The sequence below is a fragment of the Crocodylus siamensis genome, chromosome 2 (assembly GCF_052110815.1).
Source record: "Crocodylus siamensis isolate JL-2025a chromosome 2, ASM5211081v1, whole genome shotgun sequence".
In the NCBI taxonomy this organism is placed as follows: domain Eukaryota; kingdom Metazoa; phylum Chordata; order Crocodylia; family Crocodylidae; genus Crocodylus; species Crocodylus siamensis.
Window position 1 is genome coordinate 23139927 of NC_143396.1, and position 19211 is coordinate 23159137.

General features: G+C 41.3%; 1 protein-coding gene across 12 annotated transcripts in view; it reads left to right on the forward strand.

The window, feature by feature from the left end:
- Window positions 1-19211, forward strand: part of ABLIM2 (actin binding LIM protein family member 2) — a 270175-nt gene that overhangs the window by 117673 nt on the left and 133291 nt on the right. For all 12 annotated transcript variants that reach the window (XM_090035514.1, XM_090035516.1, XM_090035518.1 and 9 more), the window contains exons 5-6: window positions 5172-5298; window positions 9361-9454. In XM_090035514.1, coding sequence (XP_089891640.1) covers window positions 5172-5298; window positions 9361-9454 — 221 coding nt within the window. The remainder of the gene's footprint in view (window positions 1-5171; window positions 5299-9360; window positions 9455-19211) is intronic.

Here is a 19211-nt window from a genome sequence, read left to right on the forward strand (position 1 = left end):
ATAGTGGTCTTGAAGACATGCCCTTACTTCCCTAATTCTTTATAAATCCACCAAAGGCATAACCTTCTATAGTTGTGCTCACAAATAGCAGATGCAGTTACAGTTTTATTGACTGTAGGTGGTCTTATTACGGTCAAAATTAACCAACTAAATGTAGTTTTTTAAAAAACAAACTTTGAACGGTGCTGAGGAAGTCTGCTTTACAAAAGTTTTTAATGAACTGCTCTGATTGCAGATTCATTTTATCAGCACTGATCTATCTAGATCCTTAGTGACTTTTGTGCATCTTTTCTTCCATAGAGGCCTTGTTTGTTTCCCTTTGCCATGTCTCTAAGTAGTTCTTGACCAAATATCTTCCTGGTTCTGCCTTTTCTATATCAGATTGTCAGTTTCCATCCAGATTTTTTGTAGTACATATTATTCCAGCCGAGCTTGCATAGAAATGAGAATGATTATTATAATACTAATGATAGTATCACTTTGCTATGTTTGTCACCAGATTTTCATTTATTTTGCATATATTAACACCATTAGAGATTCCCCTTTTAGAAATACATCATAGTCTTTTACCTTGTTTAATTATTTTCCAAATTCTTTATTCTTAGACTTCCTTCTTCAAGGCTTGTTTCTATTTTATATGAAGCATCATCCAGGCAGTCTGGATTTTTCCGCTGTCTTCTCTCTCATAAGCAGACACTAGATAATATATCTGGTGAAACTCAAGAATATTTTCTCTTTTTCTTTTTGATCCTTATTTCAAGGCACTCCGGGTATGACACTATATAAACTGCCCTGTATGGAAGTAAAATTATTCATCTTCTGAGTCTCCTGTGTAGTGGTTCTCAACCTTGTTAGACTCATATTATTATAGCAGATCAAAAGAGGCATGTGAAAACTTTCACAAAATCTCTCCCCTTCTTCTTTTCTTCATTGCAAGTCAAAAGTATTTAAGGTTTCCCCATTGTACCATGTACTATATGACTATATGCAAAAGCACTATCACTTCATAGCAAAGACTTCATGGATGGATGTCCCTTTCACTGTCTTGGATTTCAGTTCTGTAATCTCAGGGACATTTTTACAAGATTTCTTCCCCATGCTTTAAGCTTCTGGTCTGGTCTGTCCTCCTAGCCTAAGAAAGACTGGATATATATACAGAGTCTGCTCTGGCTCTTTTTAAAGATGTGTCCAGAATATGTGTTATCAAATCCCTTACTGTTGCAGGCAACCACATCATCTAATTCAGGGGTGGGCAAATATGGTCCATGGGTCAGATCCAGCCAAGGCATTTTGTCCAGCCTGCAGTGGGTCCCTTGGCCCCACCCTGTCCAGGGATGGGGGGCAGTCCAGGCCGTGGCACATGTGGGCTGGGGTGGTACAGCAGTCCCAGTAGTGACTCCTTTTGGCTTCTGCTACCAGGCACAGGCTCACTGCCTGGGCAACCCAGCCCGGGCACCCCAGCCCATACACCCCAGATGCACCTCCAGGGAGAGGACCCATGTAGGCAGGGTGTGCGGCCAGGTGGATGGGATGGAGCCACATTCAGGAAGAGGCTGGGTAGGCAGGGCTGAGGATTGGGATCACGGGGTATTGATAGCATGGGGTTGAGGCAGAGCCACAATCTGCTCTCACATGTCCCTGTGATGGGCACCAGTTCCACAGGCAAGGGTGTGCAGGAGCAGATGACAGCTTTGCCTGGGACCCTGACCCCATGCTGTCACTGCCCATGATAACTTTCCACAGGTTTCCCTTCAGCTCAGGTCTTCCACTGGGACCCTGGGGTGCTCCATGTGTGATTCTGACATGGGATGAGATGCAGGGTAATCCAGATGTCTGGGGCACAGTCAGCCCCTATCTGATCCCCAGGATGAGGCTGTGGGCAGCCCCTGGTCTCCAACTGGGATCTGGGTCTACCCTGTGACTGATCCATACAGGGGACCACACGTGGAGTAGCCTTGGATCTAAAAGTCATGTGTGCAGGCTAGCTGATCTTGGGTGCCTGATGCCCTAGGCTTTTAAACACTGTGGCTAAATACAAAGGTTCAAAAAGCCTAAGGCAAAATCGATTTAGTCTTTTCAGGTTTTTCTAAGATGCAGAGATTGAATCAATAACAAACTGAAGTGATATTTAGTGTCCTGGTGACCAAGATAGGCAGAAGCCTGCATTTGACCAGGCCAGGAGCCTGAGCATGCTCACATACACCACATCTCATGGCCATGTTGCCTAAGGCTGCTGAGCCTAGCTCAGCAGCAGTCCAGGCCTGATTGGCTGCTGTACATATGCCCTACCTGTTATCAGCAGCAGAGAGGGTAGAGCCAGCTGGCAATCTCTCGATAGCTCTGCTTCCTTCCCAGCCAAAGCTCTGAGACAGGGAGGAGGAAGGCACTCCTGGCCCAGTACTGTGCCTCCTTCCCCCAGCCACTGTCTGCCTGGCATGTGGGAAAACCTACACCAGGGGTCTTTTGCCCCCCTGCAGCTCAGAGCTGAGCTGTGATCAGCTCATCCCTGCCCCCTCCCCAGTCACCTGCTGCAAGGAGGCGAATGCACCTCTCCCAGCCTGGCATCAGTCCCCCTTTCCAGGATCTGCCTGGCAAGGGGGAAAGCCGCCAACAGGAGGCTTTTCACTCCCATGCAGCTTGGAGCTGGGATGGAATCACCCCAGCCCTGCTTACTGGGCTTAGGGGGGTGGCAAAAAGGCTTCACCATTGAAACTTTTTCTCCCTTGTACTGTATAGCCTTGGGCTAGGAGGGCCCAGGGATCCATTCCTATGGCCCACATCCCACTGAACTGACAGGCACAGGCAGGAAGCAGGCTAGGGGGCAGAGGCTTTACTGCCTCAGCTCTGTGACCCTGGGGGTGGTGGGTGGAGCAAATAGCACAGCCCAGGGCTGCAAAGCATTATGGGATGCTTGGAGATTGAGAGTTAACTTGAGTGAGGAGGGAATCTGGGTAAGAAGTTCCATAAACCAGTTTAACCTAAATCAATTAAGTCTGATGCTACATAGAACCAGGTTTATCTTAAACCAGGTTTAGAAAAGGTTGAAACTGGTGTCCAATCACTTAAACGGGTATATGTATAACTTCTGTCCCTAGCTTGGATATGCAGCCCAGCTAGATTGCAGGATAGAGCATTTAAAAGGGATGTCCATAATAACATCTAAGAATACATAGGTATACTCCTGCATTACATAGAAAGCCATGCAGGTATAGGTATATCAAGACAGTGCAAAATAATATAATTGATTTCATATATTGATTGAATTAGATAATATTGTACAATACCATATTTACTTGAATACAAGATGAGGTTATTTTTCCCCAATCAGCTTGGGGGAAAAGCCCCTCGTCTTAAATATGCATTCAAGGAAACCTCATTAAATATATTGTCTACCATTAAACTGCTGCCAAAAGCAGCATGTACTCAGCAATGGTAACCAAATATGAAGCTGATTAAACGCATCCAACACTGAGCATGACTATAAAATGCATGGCCCTTACTGGGCAAACATACTGACCTAGGATGCCTGTTATGGATTTGCGTAGTATCCAAAGCCCCATATTGATGGGTCTGGGACAGAAGATACTTGCCTGGTGGTACAGTTGCACAGATTTGAGCCACTGAGTTCTGCTCAATCAAAATTTGGAACTTGACTGTTGGGCCTTGCCTAATAAAATTCAGAACTGATTTGGCCCTTGAAACACAATTTTAAAAAACAAAAACCAAAAAAGTCATGCTGATGAAAACCTACCAGACAAGGATAGCTTAATGCAACCTATCTGATTAAGATATATGGTAGTGCCTGTTGAGCGCAGTGCTCCTCAGTGCCAACTCTTTTTCAAGTCATGGTGAGCCACTATATTAAATACATTTTACTTCCTCTTCACTCCCACAGCTAAGATGTGCCTTTCTTTCCCATTTCCAATGATTCCTGTATCTTCAAAAACCTTAAGTGTCTAACAAACATCACCAAACGGGCCCCAAACAGTTCACCCAGAATCCCTCTGTTGTCCTATCTCTCAGCCTGTCTCATATGATTAGCGTGGCCCTACCCTCTATGCAGTGGAGCTGGACCAAGTTGGCCTGTGCTTCATCTTCTTTTATATTTTTGGAACATCCCAGGACTCATGACCAGAACACCCAGTTCCAGTCATGAGTAGAGGGATAATTAGCACATGGATCCTTTGTGGGGTATCTGAAGTGCATACACATACTGAGTAGCGCTGACCTGTGGGGTCACCATGGCTTAAAATGATGTTGACTCTGTTGGGCCTAGCCTAATAAACTAGATAGTAAATCACAGTCTTTTGGCTTTGGACTTGAATGCATAGTTTGAACTATATCTAAGTAGGTACAAAAGTGCTGCTTAATATTGTGTTTGTGGAGTGCCTGTTGTAAAACGTGCATCAGTTTCTAAAAAAAGTCAAATGTATCACTTCTGGTACTACAAACAAATTATTACAGGAATATTTATTTCAAGGTGAGTGCTTTCAAATTTGCTCCTCACTTCTATGTATTCAGGAAGAGTAAGATCTGACAGTAAGGAGCAGAGAATGGGCTTCATGGAAAAGAAGCTGGGGAAGCAGAGGGAAAGGGAGCTACCTAATCCCCTAGATTTATTTTCTCTACTGTAGCAGTGGGAGGGGGATAATTCAAGGCAATCTTCCAATAATTAGATTTTATACCTGTAAAATTATAACAAATTTATAAAATTTATATATATGTAATTTAATTATTGGGGGGGGTCATCTTATATTCAGGATCATCTTATTTGAGTAAATATTGTATTACTATACAACATTATTGTTGTTGCTGCTGTTACTCTGGTACTACCGCATTAATTTAAATGTATTAAAATAATGTTTATGATTTTGACTTGGTTTCACATTGTATTCCTATGTATTCATTGCCCTCTGAGCATCTGCTGGCTATCCTACATTACTACTATCAATTTTCTTTTGAAACCGGGAAACATAATTTTAATAAAATTTAACTGTAATGGTCTACATCTGCAATTGCATTATATCAGCATTTCACTGTTGTGAGTAAAAATAATTGCATGTTCATTTAGTAAAACACCAGTGAACCCTCACACCACAGTAATCAATTCTTTTGTACTTTCATAATCAATCAAAACATATGAATCATAGCTAAGACTTTATCTTTTACAGATTGTGGGGGCTGCGGTTCAGAAATAAAAAATGGACAGTCATTGGTAGCTTTGGACAAACACTGGCATTTGGGCTGTTTTAAGTGCTATACATGTGGCAAGCATCTGAATGCAGAGTACATCAGCAAGTAAGTTGAAGAGGTCTCTGTTCATTTTCAGCATTCTGTTCTCAAAAGGCATTTGGTTCATCTATTCTTTACACATTGTACTTGTCATTCTTTAGAGAGTATAGTAGCACAGTTTTTCTTTCTCAACCCTTCAAGTTATTAGGGAAAGGAAAGAATTAAAATAATTAGTCTGCGCCACAAAGAGTGGAAAGAAGATTTTCCTCTGCACCTCGAATATACTTTTTTTCTAACAACAAATAATTTAGGGATAAGATTGACTTCCAAATCTTTACCTACACTACATCTGCTATTCTAGTCAGAGTTCATTTCTCCCTGACAGATGTATGCCAACCAGGTAAAATTGTGAAGCAATTATTTATAAGCCTTTCAATGAGAATTTAAGGCCATAGGCTTAAAGCTATTCAGGAATTCAGGTTCAAAATTAAAAGGAGGTGCCCCACCATTAGGTCACCATTTGGTACACCCTTCCCAAGCAGTAGGGACAAAAACTCAACCACTTTTAAAATGGGGGAATAGTGCTTATAGTAGCAAGACACTAGACTTGATGATCCAGACTGTCCTGTCCAACTGTCTTTTCCGCTGGTCTCTGCTCCTAATTTCACAGCTTGCATTGACAGCTAACGACAAAACGATAGCTCAAAACATTGTGTTCTTAAATAATGTTCTGACCAACCTTATTGCCTAAACATCTTCTGAAGTTTTACTACTCGTCATAGTAGTAGTTTAATTGTGCTGTTTGTTATTTTCACAAAGCAAGTTATATGTTAAAAGGATATTATGCCCAGTTCATCCTAAAAGAATAAAATCAAACAGCAATAAAAAAAATCCAAAAACTATACAGTAAGAAATTCCTTGTTCCACCGTGTTTGGATAAAAAATGCATTTCCATATAATAATCCGTGAATACTGAAGCCATTGTTGGTGCCCCTGTATACTTAAAGGTTGGGTGAATTTAAATATGCATAGCTCAGTCACTTTGGTGGAGACATGTTAGCCTACACCTGCTGAAGATCTGGTCTCACCAGTACTAACAGCTAAAAGTGCTTTTTTTTTTTTTAATATTAGCTTTATTTTTTTATATAAGAAAAATAGTTGCTTCTGCTTTTCCCTTTTCATACAGTAGTTCTCAACCTTTTTGGACTTGAAGCGTTCCTAATTGGACTTGAAGCAGCCCTCCAGAACTGTTGTAAATTGAGTGGCACTCATTTTCAAAAACTAATTTCTATATTACAGTGTGCACCTCCTTACACAGCAGCTGGGCAATAGGGGCGAGGGATCATCCAGGCAGGGACAAGCCTGAGCCTAGCTTATCTGCTTAGCCTATCCTCATTCCTCCCATCCCACTTATCTCCTCACACCTCTTGGCGCTCTTCAGAAAATCTGGAGGCACCCCACAACCCTGGTTGAAAATCACTATTTTAGTCTGTCATCTTTTAGTAATTTTATCAGGAGCACTTATCCAAAGTAATAACATCTTCCTTCTAAGAATTTAAAAATGCTTTCAGAACTTCTGACGTACATGTGAGGCAACAAATATTTTTTTCCCTTTTTAACCAATGGACTTGGCAGTATAAGTGACTTGCCCCAGGCTACCTGCAACGTCAATGGCGGAACCAAAACCTGATCTCCATAACCCCAGTGGGAAATGCAAAGCCAGTTTCTGTCCTCTCTAACCCATTCGAATTAGGTTAGAAGACAGTGAAATGAAAGTCCAACTGAAGTCAGTGAAATAAGACAACAATAAAATGAATCCTTTCTAATCCTTGTTAACCAAACAAAATAGCTTTAACAAATTTTCAGATGAACAATGGTTGCCAAATTTGGCAGTTCCTGAATAAACAAGGAAAATTTCTGGTGAGAATTTTTTGCTAGAAATCTGATGCAAATATAAAAAGACTTTTCCCCACCATATGGACGTATACAATATGTATTGTTTTTATTCTTTCTCCTTGATTTCAAATCTGTGTTAACCCAACTTTGATTTTATTCATTTAGCAAAAAAAAAAAGCCTGACTTCTTACAGACCATATCCAAAGTTCATTCATGAAAAATGATTCTCTGAAAGATTTGCGGCAAATATTCCAATGAGAAATAGTAATTTTTATGAAAATATGTATTTAGTCAAAAATCTTCCTCTGTCCATATTGTTAACAACTCTAATTCCAGTTCCTATGTGATACAGTTTTGCAGATGTCAAGCTGCAGCTGCTTGGAGGATTTTTTCAGCTGTAAATTTGTTTTTATGTGTGGTTCCCCTGAACAAACAACTAAATCCAAGTTAATTCTTTTCTCTTATTTACAGTCTAAAGCTAAAGGTCTTCCTTTGGTTCCACAACTTTCCTTTGTAGATTTTGCACCATATGATGGACCGAGAACAATTTAAACCATTCATGTTATCATCCCTGGAAGTTCCTCACTAATACAAGGATATCCCCAATCCACTTGAGACAGGATGGGGAGAATGGAGAGCATGTAGTAGTAAAATAATAACAACTGCCTGCTCATAGAGGTGTGAGGAGAGTTGAATGTCGTAAACCACTTTGAAGATGAAAGGTGGTAGATCCCTGATTGTTAATAGGGGTTTAAGCATCTAATTCTTTTGAAGATGCCGAAGTCCCATTGCTTTCAATAGAAGTTATGCCCCTAAGTGAGACTAGGTACCTTTGATGTACTGGACCCCTGTGTTATCCAAATCAAATTGTGTTGTATAAAATAACCACTAAATATTTCTCTTACATGTATTCTCTCTTTCTTTCTCTCTTTCCTACCCCACTTCCTTCCACAAACTCACACACAGCGCTCCATAAACTGTGGAAATAAGGCGATTTAGTTTAGGCAATTTAAGTGAAGTATAACTCCTTTGATGGAAACAATCTAAATACTCTAGAAAGGTGGCCTTAATTTAACTCTTTAATTCAAATTAGTTAGCTTCTGATCAGTTATTTAGGGTCTGATATAATCCATTTTAGTTAATGAGTTAATGTAGCTGTGGATTTTTGAGCAAAGCTGAGATTTAAAATTTCCATTTTGTGCTTTTGTAAATTATTCATCATCTTAAATCCTACAAATGAAACCATGTAAAATTCTGCTGTTTATTGCATGCATGAGGCTATTGCAGTCACTTTTCTGCCACTTTTCTGCCACTTCGATGGATCTCATAGTCACTCTGTCTTCTGCAGAATAAATTCTAGAGAAGACAGTGGCTCTTGTGACTCTCTTTGAGAGCTCCCAAATCAAAAGAGAGCCATTAGGATTAAACATTAGCCATATCACTCCACTCTGAAATTCAGCATATTCAAATAGACAATTCTTCCTCTGTAAGCCAAGCTAAAAGTAGGTTTTGATGCTAAGTAAAAAAAGCAGAGAATAATATGTGGACATAATTATTTCTTTCTGAGAGCTGGAATTTGAAAAATAACCTAAATGAGTAAAACCATCAAAGCAAGCGCTGTGATGCATTTGAGTGTAAGAACCTGTTTGCTGCTTTTAAGGTAAAAGATGAATATAGTGATGAAGTCAAAAAGTGGGATTGAGGTAAATTTGGAGGGGACAGATTTGGTGTCTCAGGTGTAATTTTTTGTTAATTTAAGTTTATCAAGGGAGGACAACAGGGATTTGGAGATCTGCTATTTACCAGAGTGCCCCTGGGAGTAGCTAGGAAAAATGGGTGCAAACTAATGGAGAGTAGATTCAGGTTAGACATTAGGGAGACATTTTTTACAGTAAGGGTGGCCAGAACCTGGAATGGGCTTCCAAGAAAGGTGGTGCAATCACCTAACTTGGAGGTCTTTAAGAGGAGGCTTGATAGTCACCTGGCTGGGGTCATCTGACCTCGGTCCTCTTTCCTGCCAGGGGTAGGAGGTCAGACACAATGATCCTTTGTGGTCCCTTCTGATTCTACAACCTATTAATATTTGGTTCTTTACAAAATTAGTAAGAGGGAAAAGATCATTTTAGGAGAAGCTGTTTAGAGACTTTATACAGTTAACCATGTGAAATACAAGAGAATTTGCCATAAACATATTCAAAGCTATTCTTGCATTGTCTGTCATCTATTTCCCAGGGATGGTGTTCCATACTGTGAAATGGACTACCATGCTAAGTTTGGCATAAGATGTGACAACTGCGAGAAGTACATCACAGGAAGAGTGCTGGAGGTAAGAAGGATATGTCAATCAAACAAACACCCACCCTCAAAATTTAGGATCCTACTTTGTACGGTTCAGCTACTCAGCATTTTCATTATCTTCCCATTTCACTCCCATGTTAAATCACCCCCAGTTCTTTTTATGAACTGGCAAGCCATATTTCCATAACTCCATAAAATTTTCTTGCTGGATGTTTTGCTAAAATGTATATTTTAAATGAACTATTTTAAAGTTTTGATGTGCATAGAAGCAGAAGAATGGAGACAATTCAGAAGGCTGTCCAGCAAGTTTAAATGCAAGTGTTTATAGATGATGGGAAGCTATAAATTCCATTCTTAGGTGTCCTTTTATCTACTCTGTATTTCTCAGACTCCGGTGTGTGAACATGTTGGAAAAAATAAATGGAGCTTTTTAAAAACTTTATCTGTGGTCATAAATGATCCACATTGCAGTTTCTTTGAGACTTTTTGTTCTGAAAAGCATTTGGAATGTATCATGTGTGCACATCAGCTGTCCCCAAAAATCTTCTTATGGACTCCATGTGACAAAAGACCAAACTGAGTTAGATCAGAACTGGAACAAATTCTCTGTGTGTGGCTGGATAGTTATCCAATTGAGTGTGTAGTTCTGTCAGCTTCTGTGCCTTGTCTTGAGTTAGTTCACTTAACACTGAAGAAAGGAAGAATTCATCACATCATTCAGTAATTATCCTTTCTGGCTTATTAGCATTGTGAACCTGTCAAAAAAGCACATTATTCCACTGGAGAAAGAATGATTGATAGGCATGAGTCAGGGCCTCAAATGGTCAAAAATAGAGGAAGTGGGATCCAGCAGGGATATACACAGAATGTGGGTGCTTAAGTAGGAAGGGTGCCCCTGTGTAAATTGCTTTACCACTGCACAGTATACTACATGCTCTTCCTTCAACAAATCATTTTCCCCATTATAATTTTGTGTTGGTTGAAAAAAATACTGTATTTGTTCTAATGAAACATTAAAAATCAAAATTGAAACAAAATATTTCAACCAGTGTGGAACACTTTTGTTTTCAGTATTTTTCTCTTGGAAAATTTCAAACTGAAATAGAAATAGACATTGTTAGTTTTTGCCAAGTCTGAATAAAGCTGAATTTTGAATTCTTTCAGTCTTTTATGAAACAGAGCTTCACCCTCTGCACAGCTCTAGAAGCTGGCATGTAGAGCATGTGGATTGAAAATGCCTCTCCTATTTCTTTGCCAGTCAACTCATGATTTAGAAAGCTCTAACTAGTCAGCAGAGGAGTATCCCAAGGTATTGTTCAGCAGCAGAAGTAAGAACAATCCTTTTCCACACCCAGTTTAGTGCTTGAATCATATCCACTATTGTTACTGCTTCCTGATTCAGTACTTATATTAGTCTAACAGATATGAGCACCATACATGGTCCTGGGAACTCATTGGGCTTGGGACTGTGCTAGAACAGAAAGACAATCTGCTTTTAATAACTTACATTCATAAGTATAACACAAGTAATGGATATAGACCAAAATGCAGACAAGGGAATAGTGCCAAGCCCCCAGGACCCTATCCTGGCATGCTGAAGTGGGAAGGGGAGGTACCAGGGCCCCAGGGACCAAGCCCAGTATGAGGGGGCAGTACCAAGCCCCTGGGTACCAATCCCAGTGTGTGTGGGTGGGAGTGGGTGGTATTAAGCCCCCAGAGACCAATCCTGCATGTCAGGCTCAATCAGTCCTATTGACTGGCCCTGCCCAACCTTATCTGGCCCACAGAGCCAAAAGACTGAGTACCACTGATCAAGGAATATACATGACACAAGATACATTTAGTAATATTTTTAACCAACTAAATGGTTGGGAGAAGTGTTAAACGAGCTTTTGGCCACAATATGCCTACACTGAAAATGAAAATAGGTAACTTAGGTATGACACAATGAAAAGGTTGGAGCAGAGCAGGGATGCCTGCAGAAGACTGGCATGTTCAAAGCAATAGGCCAAGTTAAACAGTATTCCTTCATAGCAGTTTCTCTGTGATTATTATAAACTGGATTAGAAGGTAAAAGTACTGCCACCTATTTCTATAACTCCTGCTGATCTTGTACTACAGAAACATCTTTTAAAACCTGATTCTTCATGGCCTTATAATATCTATATAAAAAAGGTTTCTCTGGTAGAATTTTCCCCTCAGTTTGCACAGAGAGAAATGATGACATAAGGCACCAGGCATTTGAGAAATGGCCCTTAATACTTTTGTTGATGAAGAAAGGCAAAATGTCAAAAGGCCCTTGATGTGTGCAGGCAACTTTCATTTTGTTAAAAGGGAAACTGCTGGCAGGCAGTATATTTGAGTAAATTCTCTTGATGCAGTTGGCTGAGAGGAACAGGCAGATCAGCATAAGTCCATGACCTAGTACAGGTCATTGTTTTGTTACATATACAGGTGATAATAATCCTGAGAAAATTTCACATTTTGAAGATGTAGGAGTTTTAATGTAATTACTTGCATGGGTGTGTCTACATGTTCAGTCATCGCTTTTGCTACTGCACATTAAATTTAGTACATCTAATGTACGATATTAATTAAATGCACATTAGGCTGCCCTAATGCGCTGTAGTGAAAGTGCATGGTTTTTTGGTGATGCTTAATGCGCAGTAGCCTAATTTTATGGCTAATTAGTATATTAGCATGGCTTTTGGCATGATGCTGTAATGTGCAGTAAAATAGGCTAATGCGCCTTAAAGTGCACATGTAGACATGCCCAGTAGGAAGCAGGCAGTAGGTTTAAACAAGTCAATTAATCTACAGTATCTGGAAGTTTGTAATAATAATTGTGACAGGGGCCGATTTTGGGGCCAGGTTTCAACTTCAGCCCACCCACCTAAGTAGGGCAGTCCACCCCAGTTTCTCCTACCACAATTTGCTGTTTCTTTATCTGGTGTGAAATGTGGGAGGTTGGCCATTTTATTGTCCTAATGCCAAGGGGTACTGTACACATGATTCCGACCTTCCCTTATCATGCCCCATGCCTTGCAGAGGGCATCCTAGAGTTGCTCTTTGGCTCGTGGTCGGGCCAAACTCAGCCTCTTGCTAGGTCTCATGCATTCATCCTTTCACACCACCCCATCAAGCCTCATTCATACTGTCCCCCTCTCACTGGAGCTTCTTGCACTCCACCCTCTATCACCGGGTCTCTTACATGCTGCCTCTCTCTGGGCCACACCCAACCTATGCTGCTCCCTTGAACGAGCGCGTAAGCCATCAGGCTTGCCAACTCACACTCCTTGACTGGCCCTAGTGCAGCCTTTTGCGCCTATCCCATAACCCTCATCGATATCCTCTAAACATTTTTTTCATAAAATAATACTAAGAAAAAAGACCAATCAAACAAACATCAGAATACTGAATCCATATCCAATAGAGAGAAATTATTTTTTTATTTGCAGCTGACCATCCTCTTCTTAGAGTTAGCACAGATCTCTCAAATGTCTCACTTATCAAATTCATTGTATTTCAAGCCTCTTCTTTGCCTACACCTTTGTAGATCCCTGGTCAGTGTATTTCTTAATCCTTTAGATGCACAAAGGAAGCAGCTATTTCTAATTTTAACTTTTTTGTTCTTGAAAACCTGAAACTATTTCAGTATTTCTACTTTCATTTTAAGATCTTGAATATAATCTGAACATTCAAAAGAGAAATAACAGGGCGAAAAGGTTGTTCAAAAGGGTAAATGTCATCACAGTGAGACTTACTAGACTGAAATAGTGTCCCAAGGGAAGTACTGGAAGGCATCACTTAGATCATATTAAAACTACATTGGACACAGTGCTGGAAAATTTTGGTTAGGGAACAAGCCTCCATTGACAAAAGGAGGGTCTCTATGATCTAATAGGATTTTTTCCATCTCTGATTTCTATGATAATGAACAGTCAGCAGGACAGCTGCTTCTACACTTAATTTTTGTGACCAGATTTCATAGCTTAGTCTCCCACTCCTACAGTTCTTGTCCATTTTCAGTGTTTATTCAGGAGAGAAGGAAGGGAGAGACAAGTATTGCAAACTACTGATAACTTACAGTAATACAGCTGTTTTCTTAGCTGCCAGCCAAATATTATACATCATTTGCTTACTTAATTTTCCTGGGGCCTGTTTTCTTTTGGTCATATCCTGGAAATGTCAGAGTAAATGGACTCAATAGTATAGCTCTAAATACATAGGAGGAATGGAACATCTCAGGAGATGGAGAATTAGTCTGTGTACTATTTTGCCCAACTCTGTGGATGATACTAAATTGTGGGGTGAAGTACACACTCTGGAGGGTAGTAAACAATTGCAGGCAGACCTGGACAGGTTGGAAAAGTGGGCAGAACACAATAGGATACAGTACAACGAGGACAAATGCAGAATGCATTTCTGGGTGTAAAAAATCCAGCACACATATTGGCCTCTCAGCAGCACAGAAGTGGAAAGGGATCTCAGAGTCATAGTGGACTCCAAGATGAAAAATGAATTGTCAGTGTGACAATATCATCAGCAAAGCTAACTGCACTTTATAATGCATCAGCAAATGCATGACAAATAGAACCTAGTAGTGATACTTCCCCTCTATGTGGCATTGGTCAGACTGCAGTTGGAGTACTGTATCCAGTTTTGGGTGCTGTACTTTAAGAAGGATGTGGGTAGCCTCAAGAGGGTCCAGAGGAGGGCAGCTTGTATGATTAAGGGTTTACATGGCAAGCTCTATGAGGAGAGACTGAGGGACCTGGACCTCTTCAGCCTCCACAAGAGAAGGCTGAGAGGTGATCTTGTGGCCACCTCCAACTTCATTAGAGGGGCACAGCTAGATATCGGAGATGCTCTGTTCACCAGGGCCCCTCTTGGGGTAACAAGGAATAATGGTCACAAACTGACAGAGGGCTGATTTAAGCTAGACATCAGGAAAAACTTCTTCATGGTGAGGGTGGCCAAAATCTGAAGTGGGCTTCCAAGGGAGGTGGTGTTCTCCCTACCTTGAGGGTCTTTAAGAGAAGGCTGGATAGGCATCTGGCCAGGGTCATCTGACCCCAGCACTCTTTCCTGCCCAGGCAGGGGGTCGGACTCGATGATCTCTTGAGGTCCCTTCCAACCATTGCATCTATGAATCTATTATGGGCTATTGCTCCTGTTTTCATAGGTTCAAGCAAGGAAGCCTACATATTTATGTGACCCTCACCTGCTCTGCCCTCATCATACCTCTAAACCTCTTCAAGTCTTCTCTGGCTGGTGCCTAAATTTCTCTTTAAATTGGCACCAAAGAATCCATGATGGGACTATGCATGTTATTTCCATGGAATTTAGCATCTTCCTTTGTGCTCCATGACCTATCACTAGGGACCTCTGTAAATTGCAGAGGAAGTGCCCACTGAAGCGACTCCCGCAATTTTTTTTCATTTTGCCACTTCTCCCCACCCTCACCCCTCCCCCAGTTGGTGGAGGAGCACTGCCAGCCAGGCCATTTGCTGCTGATTGTCAGGGAGGCAAAAATCCTGGCTTTGAATATGCTGCAGCTTTTGCCTCCTGGTGCTGATTGGCAGAGGGATCTCAGTGGCCCCATTGCTTGCTGCTGATTGGTGGGGAGGCAAAAATCCTGACATATTTAAAACTGCAGTTTTCGCTTCCCTGGTGATCAGTGGCAAATTGTCTGGTCAGTGGGGCCCCCCAACCAATCAGGGGTGGGCAGGCAAGCGACAAAATGAAAAAAATGACAGGAGCCAATGTGGAGGGAACTTTCTTTGTTATTTAGGGTGATCCTTACCTATCATGTGTCATCATTCCACTTTAAAACCCTCGTAATGCCCACACAAGGATGAACAAGTTTTTGTGCTAGAAATGTAAAAGAAATGAACAGCATTCTGGACAGTTTCACTTATGTCTTTGTGCAAATGGCTGTGGCCTTTCATTTGGACAGACCTGCTACCTTGATATGAAATGGATTTTAAAAAACAGCGCTAGGACTGTAAAACTACTGAAAGAACAAGTTTTATTTTAAGTAACTATAGAATGGGCCCTGCTCCCAGTACAACAACAGCAACAAACACCGAATAGTACATAGAAAATAAGCAGTTTTTAAAAACCCAAGCTATCAAGTTTGAAAACCTTCTATTCCTCTTCAGTCTTGTCACAGGACACTATGATTTCAACAATAAATCAATTTGGTTTCTGTGTTTATATCCCAAGTTTTTTTCTGAATGTAAATATCTAAATTCAAAGTAATAAGCATATAAAAACAGAGACAATAAACATCATTCAGCTTTTGAAACAAGAGACAGTATTCTGTGTTGGTAATTCAAGTAAATCCTGTGGAAGTCAAAAAGAGGTTTTCTATTCACTTCTGTGGTATTTGAATTGGTCCCTTAATCTTGATCTCATCCAAAAGACAGCCTCTCTAGTCTGCCCTCATAGGGTTTGGTAGAGGAATGGAAGGTTAAGAGGGTTAACAGCAATTTTAAGAAGCTGCAATCTTGCCCAGAAACCATTTTACCCATTGTTTAGCCCTACATAAGGTGCTGGAATGTCATAATCTAGGACAGGTATGACAATTCTATGCCACTAAAAGATTCAGGGTGCAAGCACATGTCACCATTACTATGGAGCAATTTATTTCATAGCAAACTTATTCTATACTGGGCACATCTACATGTGCTCATTTACTGCTTAGTAACCAAAATTACTGCACAGTACAGGTGCGCATCTACATGTGCATGCCTATACTGTAAATACGGTGGGTTATGTGCATTACTATGAAGTAACTAATAGGGTGTAAATTTGATACCTGTGCCATGCACAGTTACTGCGCAGTAATGCACGGTAGATGCTTTACTGTACAGTAACACGGTTTGTGTGGACTGACTTGGGACTAGCTTTAGTCCCAAGTCAATCCATGCACAGCATTGATATGCTTTAATGCCTGAACGTGTAGACGCTGGCATATTCCCGCTTACTGCACAGTAATTTGCTGCACAGCAAATTTAAGCTGGCGTAAATGCATGTGTAGACCTGCCAACTAAGTAACAAACAAGCAACCAATTCTCTCAAGCCTGCTGCTTGCAATATGTGCTGATACAGTTCTGGCCCCTGCATGGTGGAGAGCCATTCAGCATTAAGCAAACAACTATACCAGATGAAATGGAGTAGGGAAGCAGACATTTGACACATTCTTCACAGGAACTTCCACACAGTTCCTTCATATTTTCAAGCAGTAACTTTACCACGTATTCAAGTCTTTTGCTACATAGTAAAGCTGAGCTCAGGTGTCCATTCCCCTTTTACTACATAGTACAGGCAGACTTTACCAAGGGTAAAGCCTCCAATATGCTAGCAGACCATAAGGAATAAGCTGTATTGTGACCAATAAAGAGTGGAACAAAACAGCGTTCTCTAAAAGAAACCATTTAGCAGTATGCTTTCTCCTCTTGTGGGGAATTGTTGATTTATTAAGAAGCTTTTTCAAATAACTCAGCAAGATTGAGAAGGTTGCAAGTTACTTCCTGTACAAGGATACTTTGCTGCGTTATTTTTGTTTGTTTGTTTATGAACGTATGTGATTTCTTCGTTGTCCTGCTCAACAAAGGCTCTAGGCAGCTTTCAGCCAATACAAGATGCATTATAAAATCAGATAAATATTAAAATAGAATAGGAGGTAATAAAATAACTCCCCAAACAATGCCCCAGACCATAACCCCACCTTCTAAAAGCCTGCCCAAAGGAAAAGGTCTTATAATACTTCCAGAAAATGTCCAGGTTTGGGCTCTGGAAGGCCTCAAAGGGGAAAGAGTTCCAAAGCCGAGGAGTGATTACCAAAAACATCTCCATGTATTTTTAATGAAGGAACTTGGTGCCCAGAAGGAACTTGCAGCGGGTTGCTCTCAGCTGACCTTAGATGTTGTTATAGAAATTAAGGGAGGAGAACAATCCGTTAGGCATGTGGAGCCCAAGCCATTTATACATCAAACAGAAGCAGAGTGAATTTGCACCATATACACTAGCTACGTTACAGAGGTATAGCATGTATTTTCATATGCCTGAGTTCACTTCATCAGATGCTATTTTTTAAGCCAGCATTTTCAATTGTGCCCCAAAAGCTATTGGAAGCAGACTCTGGAGACTTGGACAAATGTGTTTCTATTGAACCTGCCCATTTAAAAAAAAAAAAAAACACGAGCCGCTCATTCTGCACCAGCTACAGCTTCTGCAGCCTTCAAGGGCAGCCCCATGCAGAGTACATTGCATAGTCTAACCATGAATGATGCTGGCCAGATCTGAATCTGAAAGAAGTTGTAGCCTTCCCATCACATGCAGCTGGTGAAAGGTGCTCCTAGTCACTACTGCCACATGAAAATAAACATGCAGAAAAGGATTTAAAAGCACTGCAAGGCTGCAATCCTTAATGACATAGCAAAACTGAACCCTATTGATGATAAATGTCCCTATCTCTCTCCAAGCAGTCTGCTAAACTCAGAAAAATTTCTGTAGAAACTATGCATTAGTCCAAAGCCAAAAGGCTCATGATGATTTATCGTTTAGTCCTTTGGGCTGGTCCCCAAGAGAATCAACAGCATTTCAAGCTCAGCACTGCTCAGTATGGGCACATGCCCACAAGTGAGCACATGCATTTCCTAAGAGACAAATAGCAGTGGCATGTACTGCTGCTACTAGTCCCCAGGGAACACTTGTGCCATGCATGCTCTGGTAAGCAGCACATTGCCCCAGGTTGGGTAGGGAAGACAGGGGCCAGAAACTGTTCTGGCACCAGCAGCCTTATCTCAGGTCCTGTGGGCCTCTGGGAGCTGCAGCCATGGTCATTCTCTAGCAGGGTGCCCATCTGTTAACTGGAGCATGGCTTTGGCTGACCAGGCTCTTGTTCTGGGTGACACACACTGCTGCCACATGCACCATTCTGCTTTATTTAGGCACTGTTTGGTTTTTTTTACTCTGGGAATTCCTTCCTTCCTCACATTAGTATCTTGAACTGTATCATTTCATGGTTCACAGTCACTCGCGTTATCTTCTGCCTTCCTATTCTCAACCAATTCCCCCCTGTTCGTGAGCAACAAGCCTCACCTCAAACCCCGAAAAAAATCATGAAGCAGATCTGCAAGGAATTCATTTGTAAGCACTTGGAGGAGAAAAGGGTGATTAGGAACAGTTAGTATGGATTCACCAAGGGCAAATCATGCCTGACCCACCCGATTACCTTTTATGAAGAGGTGACTGGCTCTGTGAATGTGGGGAGACAGGTGGATGTGGTGTACATTGATTTTAGCATGGCTTTTGATACGGTCTCCCACAACATTCTTGCAGGCAAGCTAAGGAAGCATGGGCTGGATGAATGGACTGTAAGTTGGATAGAAAGCTGGCTGGAGCATCATGCTCAGAAAGTAGTAATCAATTACTTGATCTAGTGAGCAGGCGATATCAAGTGGAGTCCCCCATGGGTTAGTCCTGGCGCCAGTTTTGTTTAATGTCCTCATCAATGACCTGGAAGATGGCATAGAGTGCACCTCAGCAGGTTTGCAGATGACACCAAGTAATAGATATGCTAGAGGGTAGGGCTAGGATTCAGAGGGACCTCGTCCAGTTGGAGGATTGGGCCAAAAGGAATCTCACAAAGTTTGACAAGGACAAGTGCAAAGTCCTGCACTGAGGGCAGAACAAGCTCATGCACCTGTATTAATGAGGACCAACTGGGGGAACTGGGCTTATTTAGTTTAGAGAAGAGGAAACTGAGAGGAGAC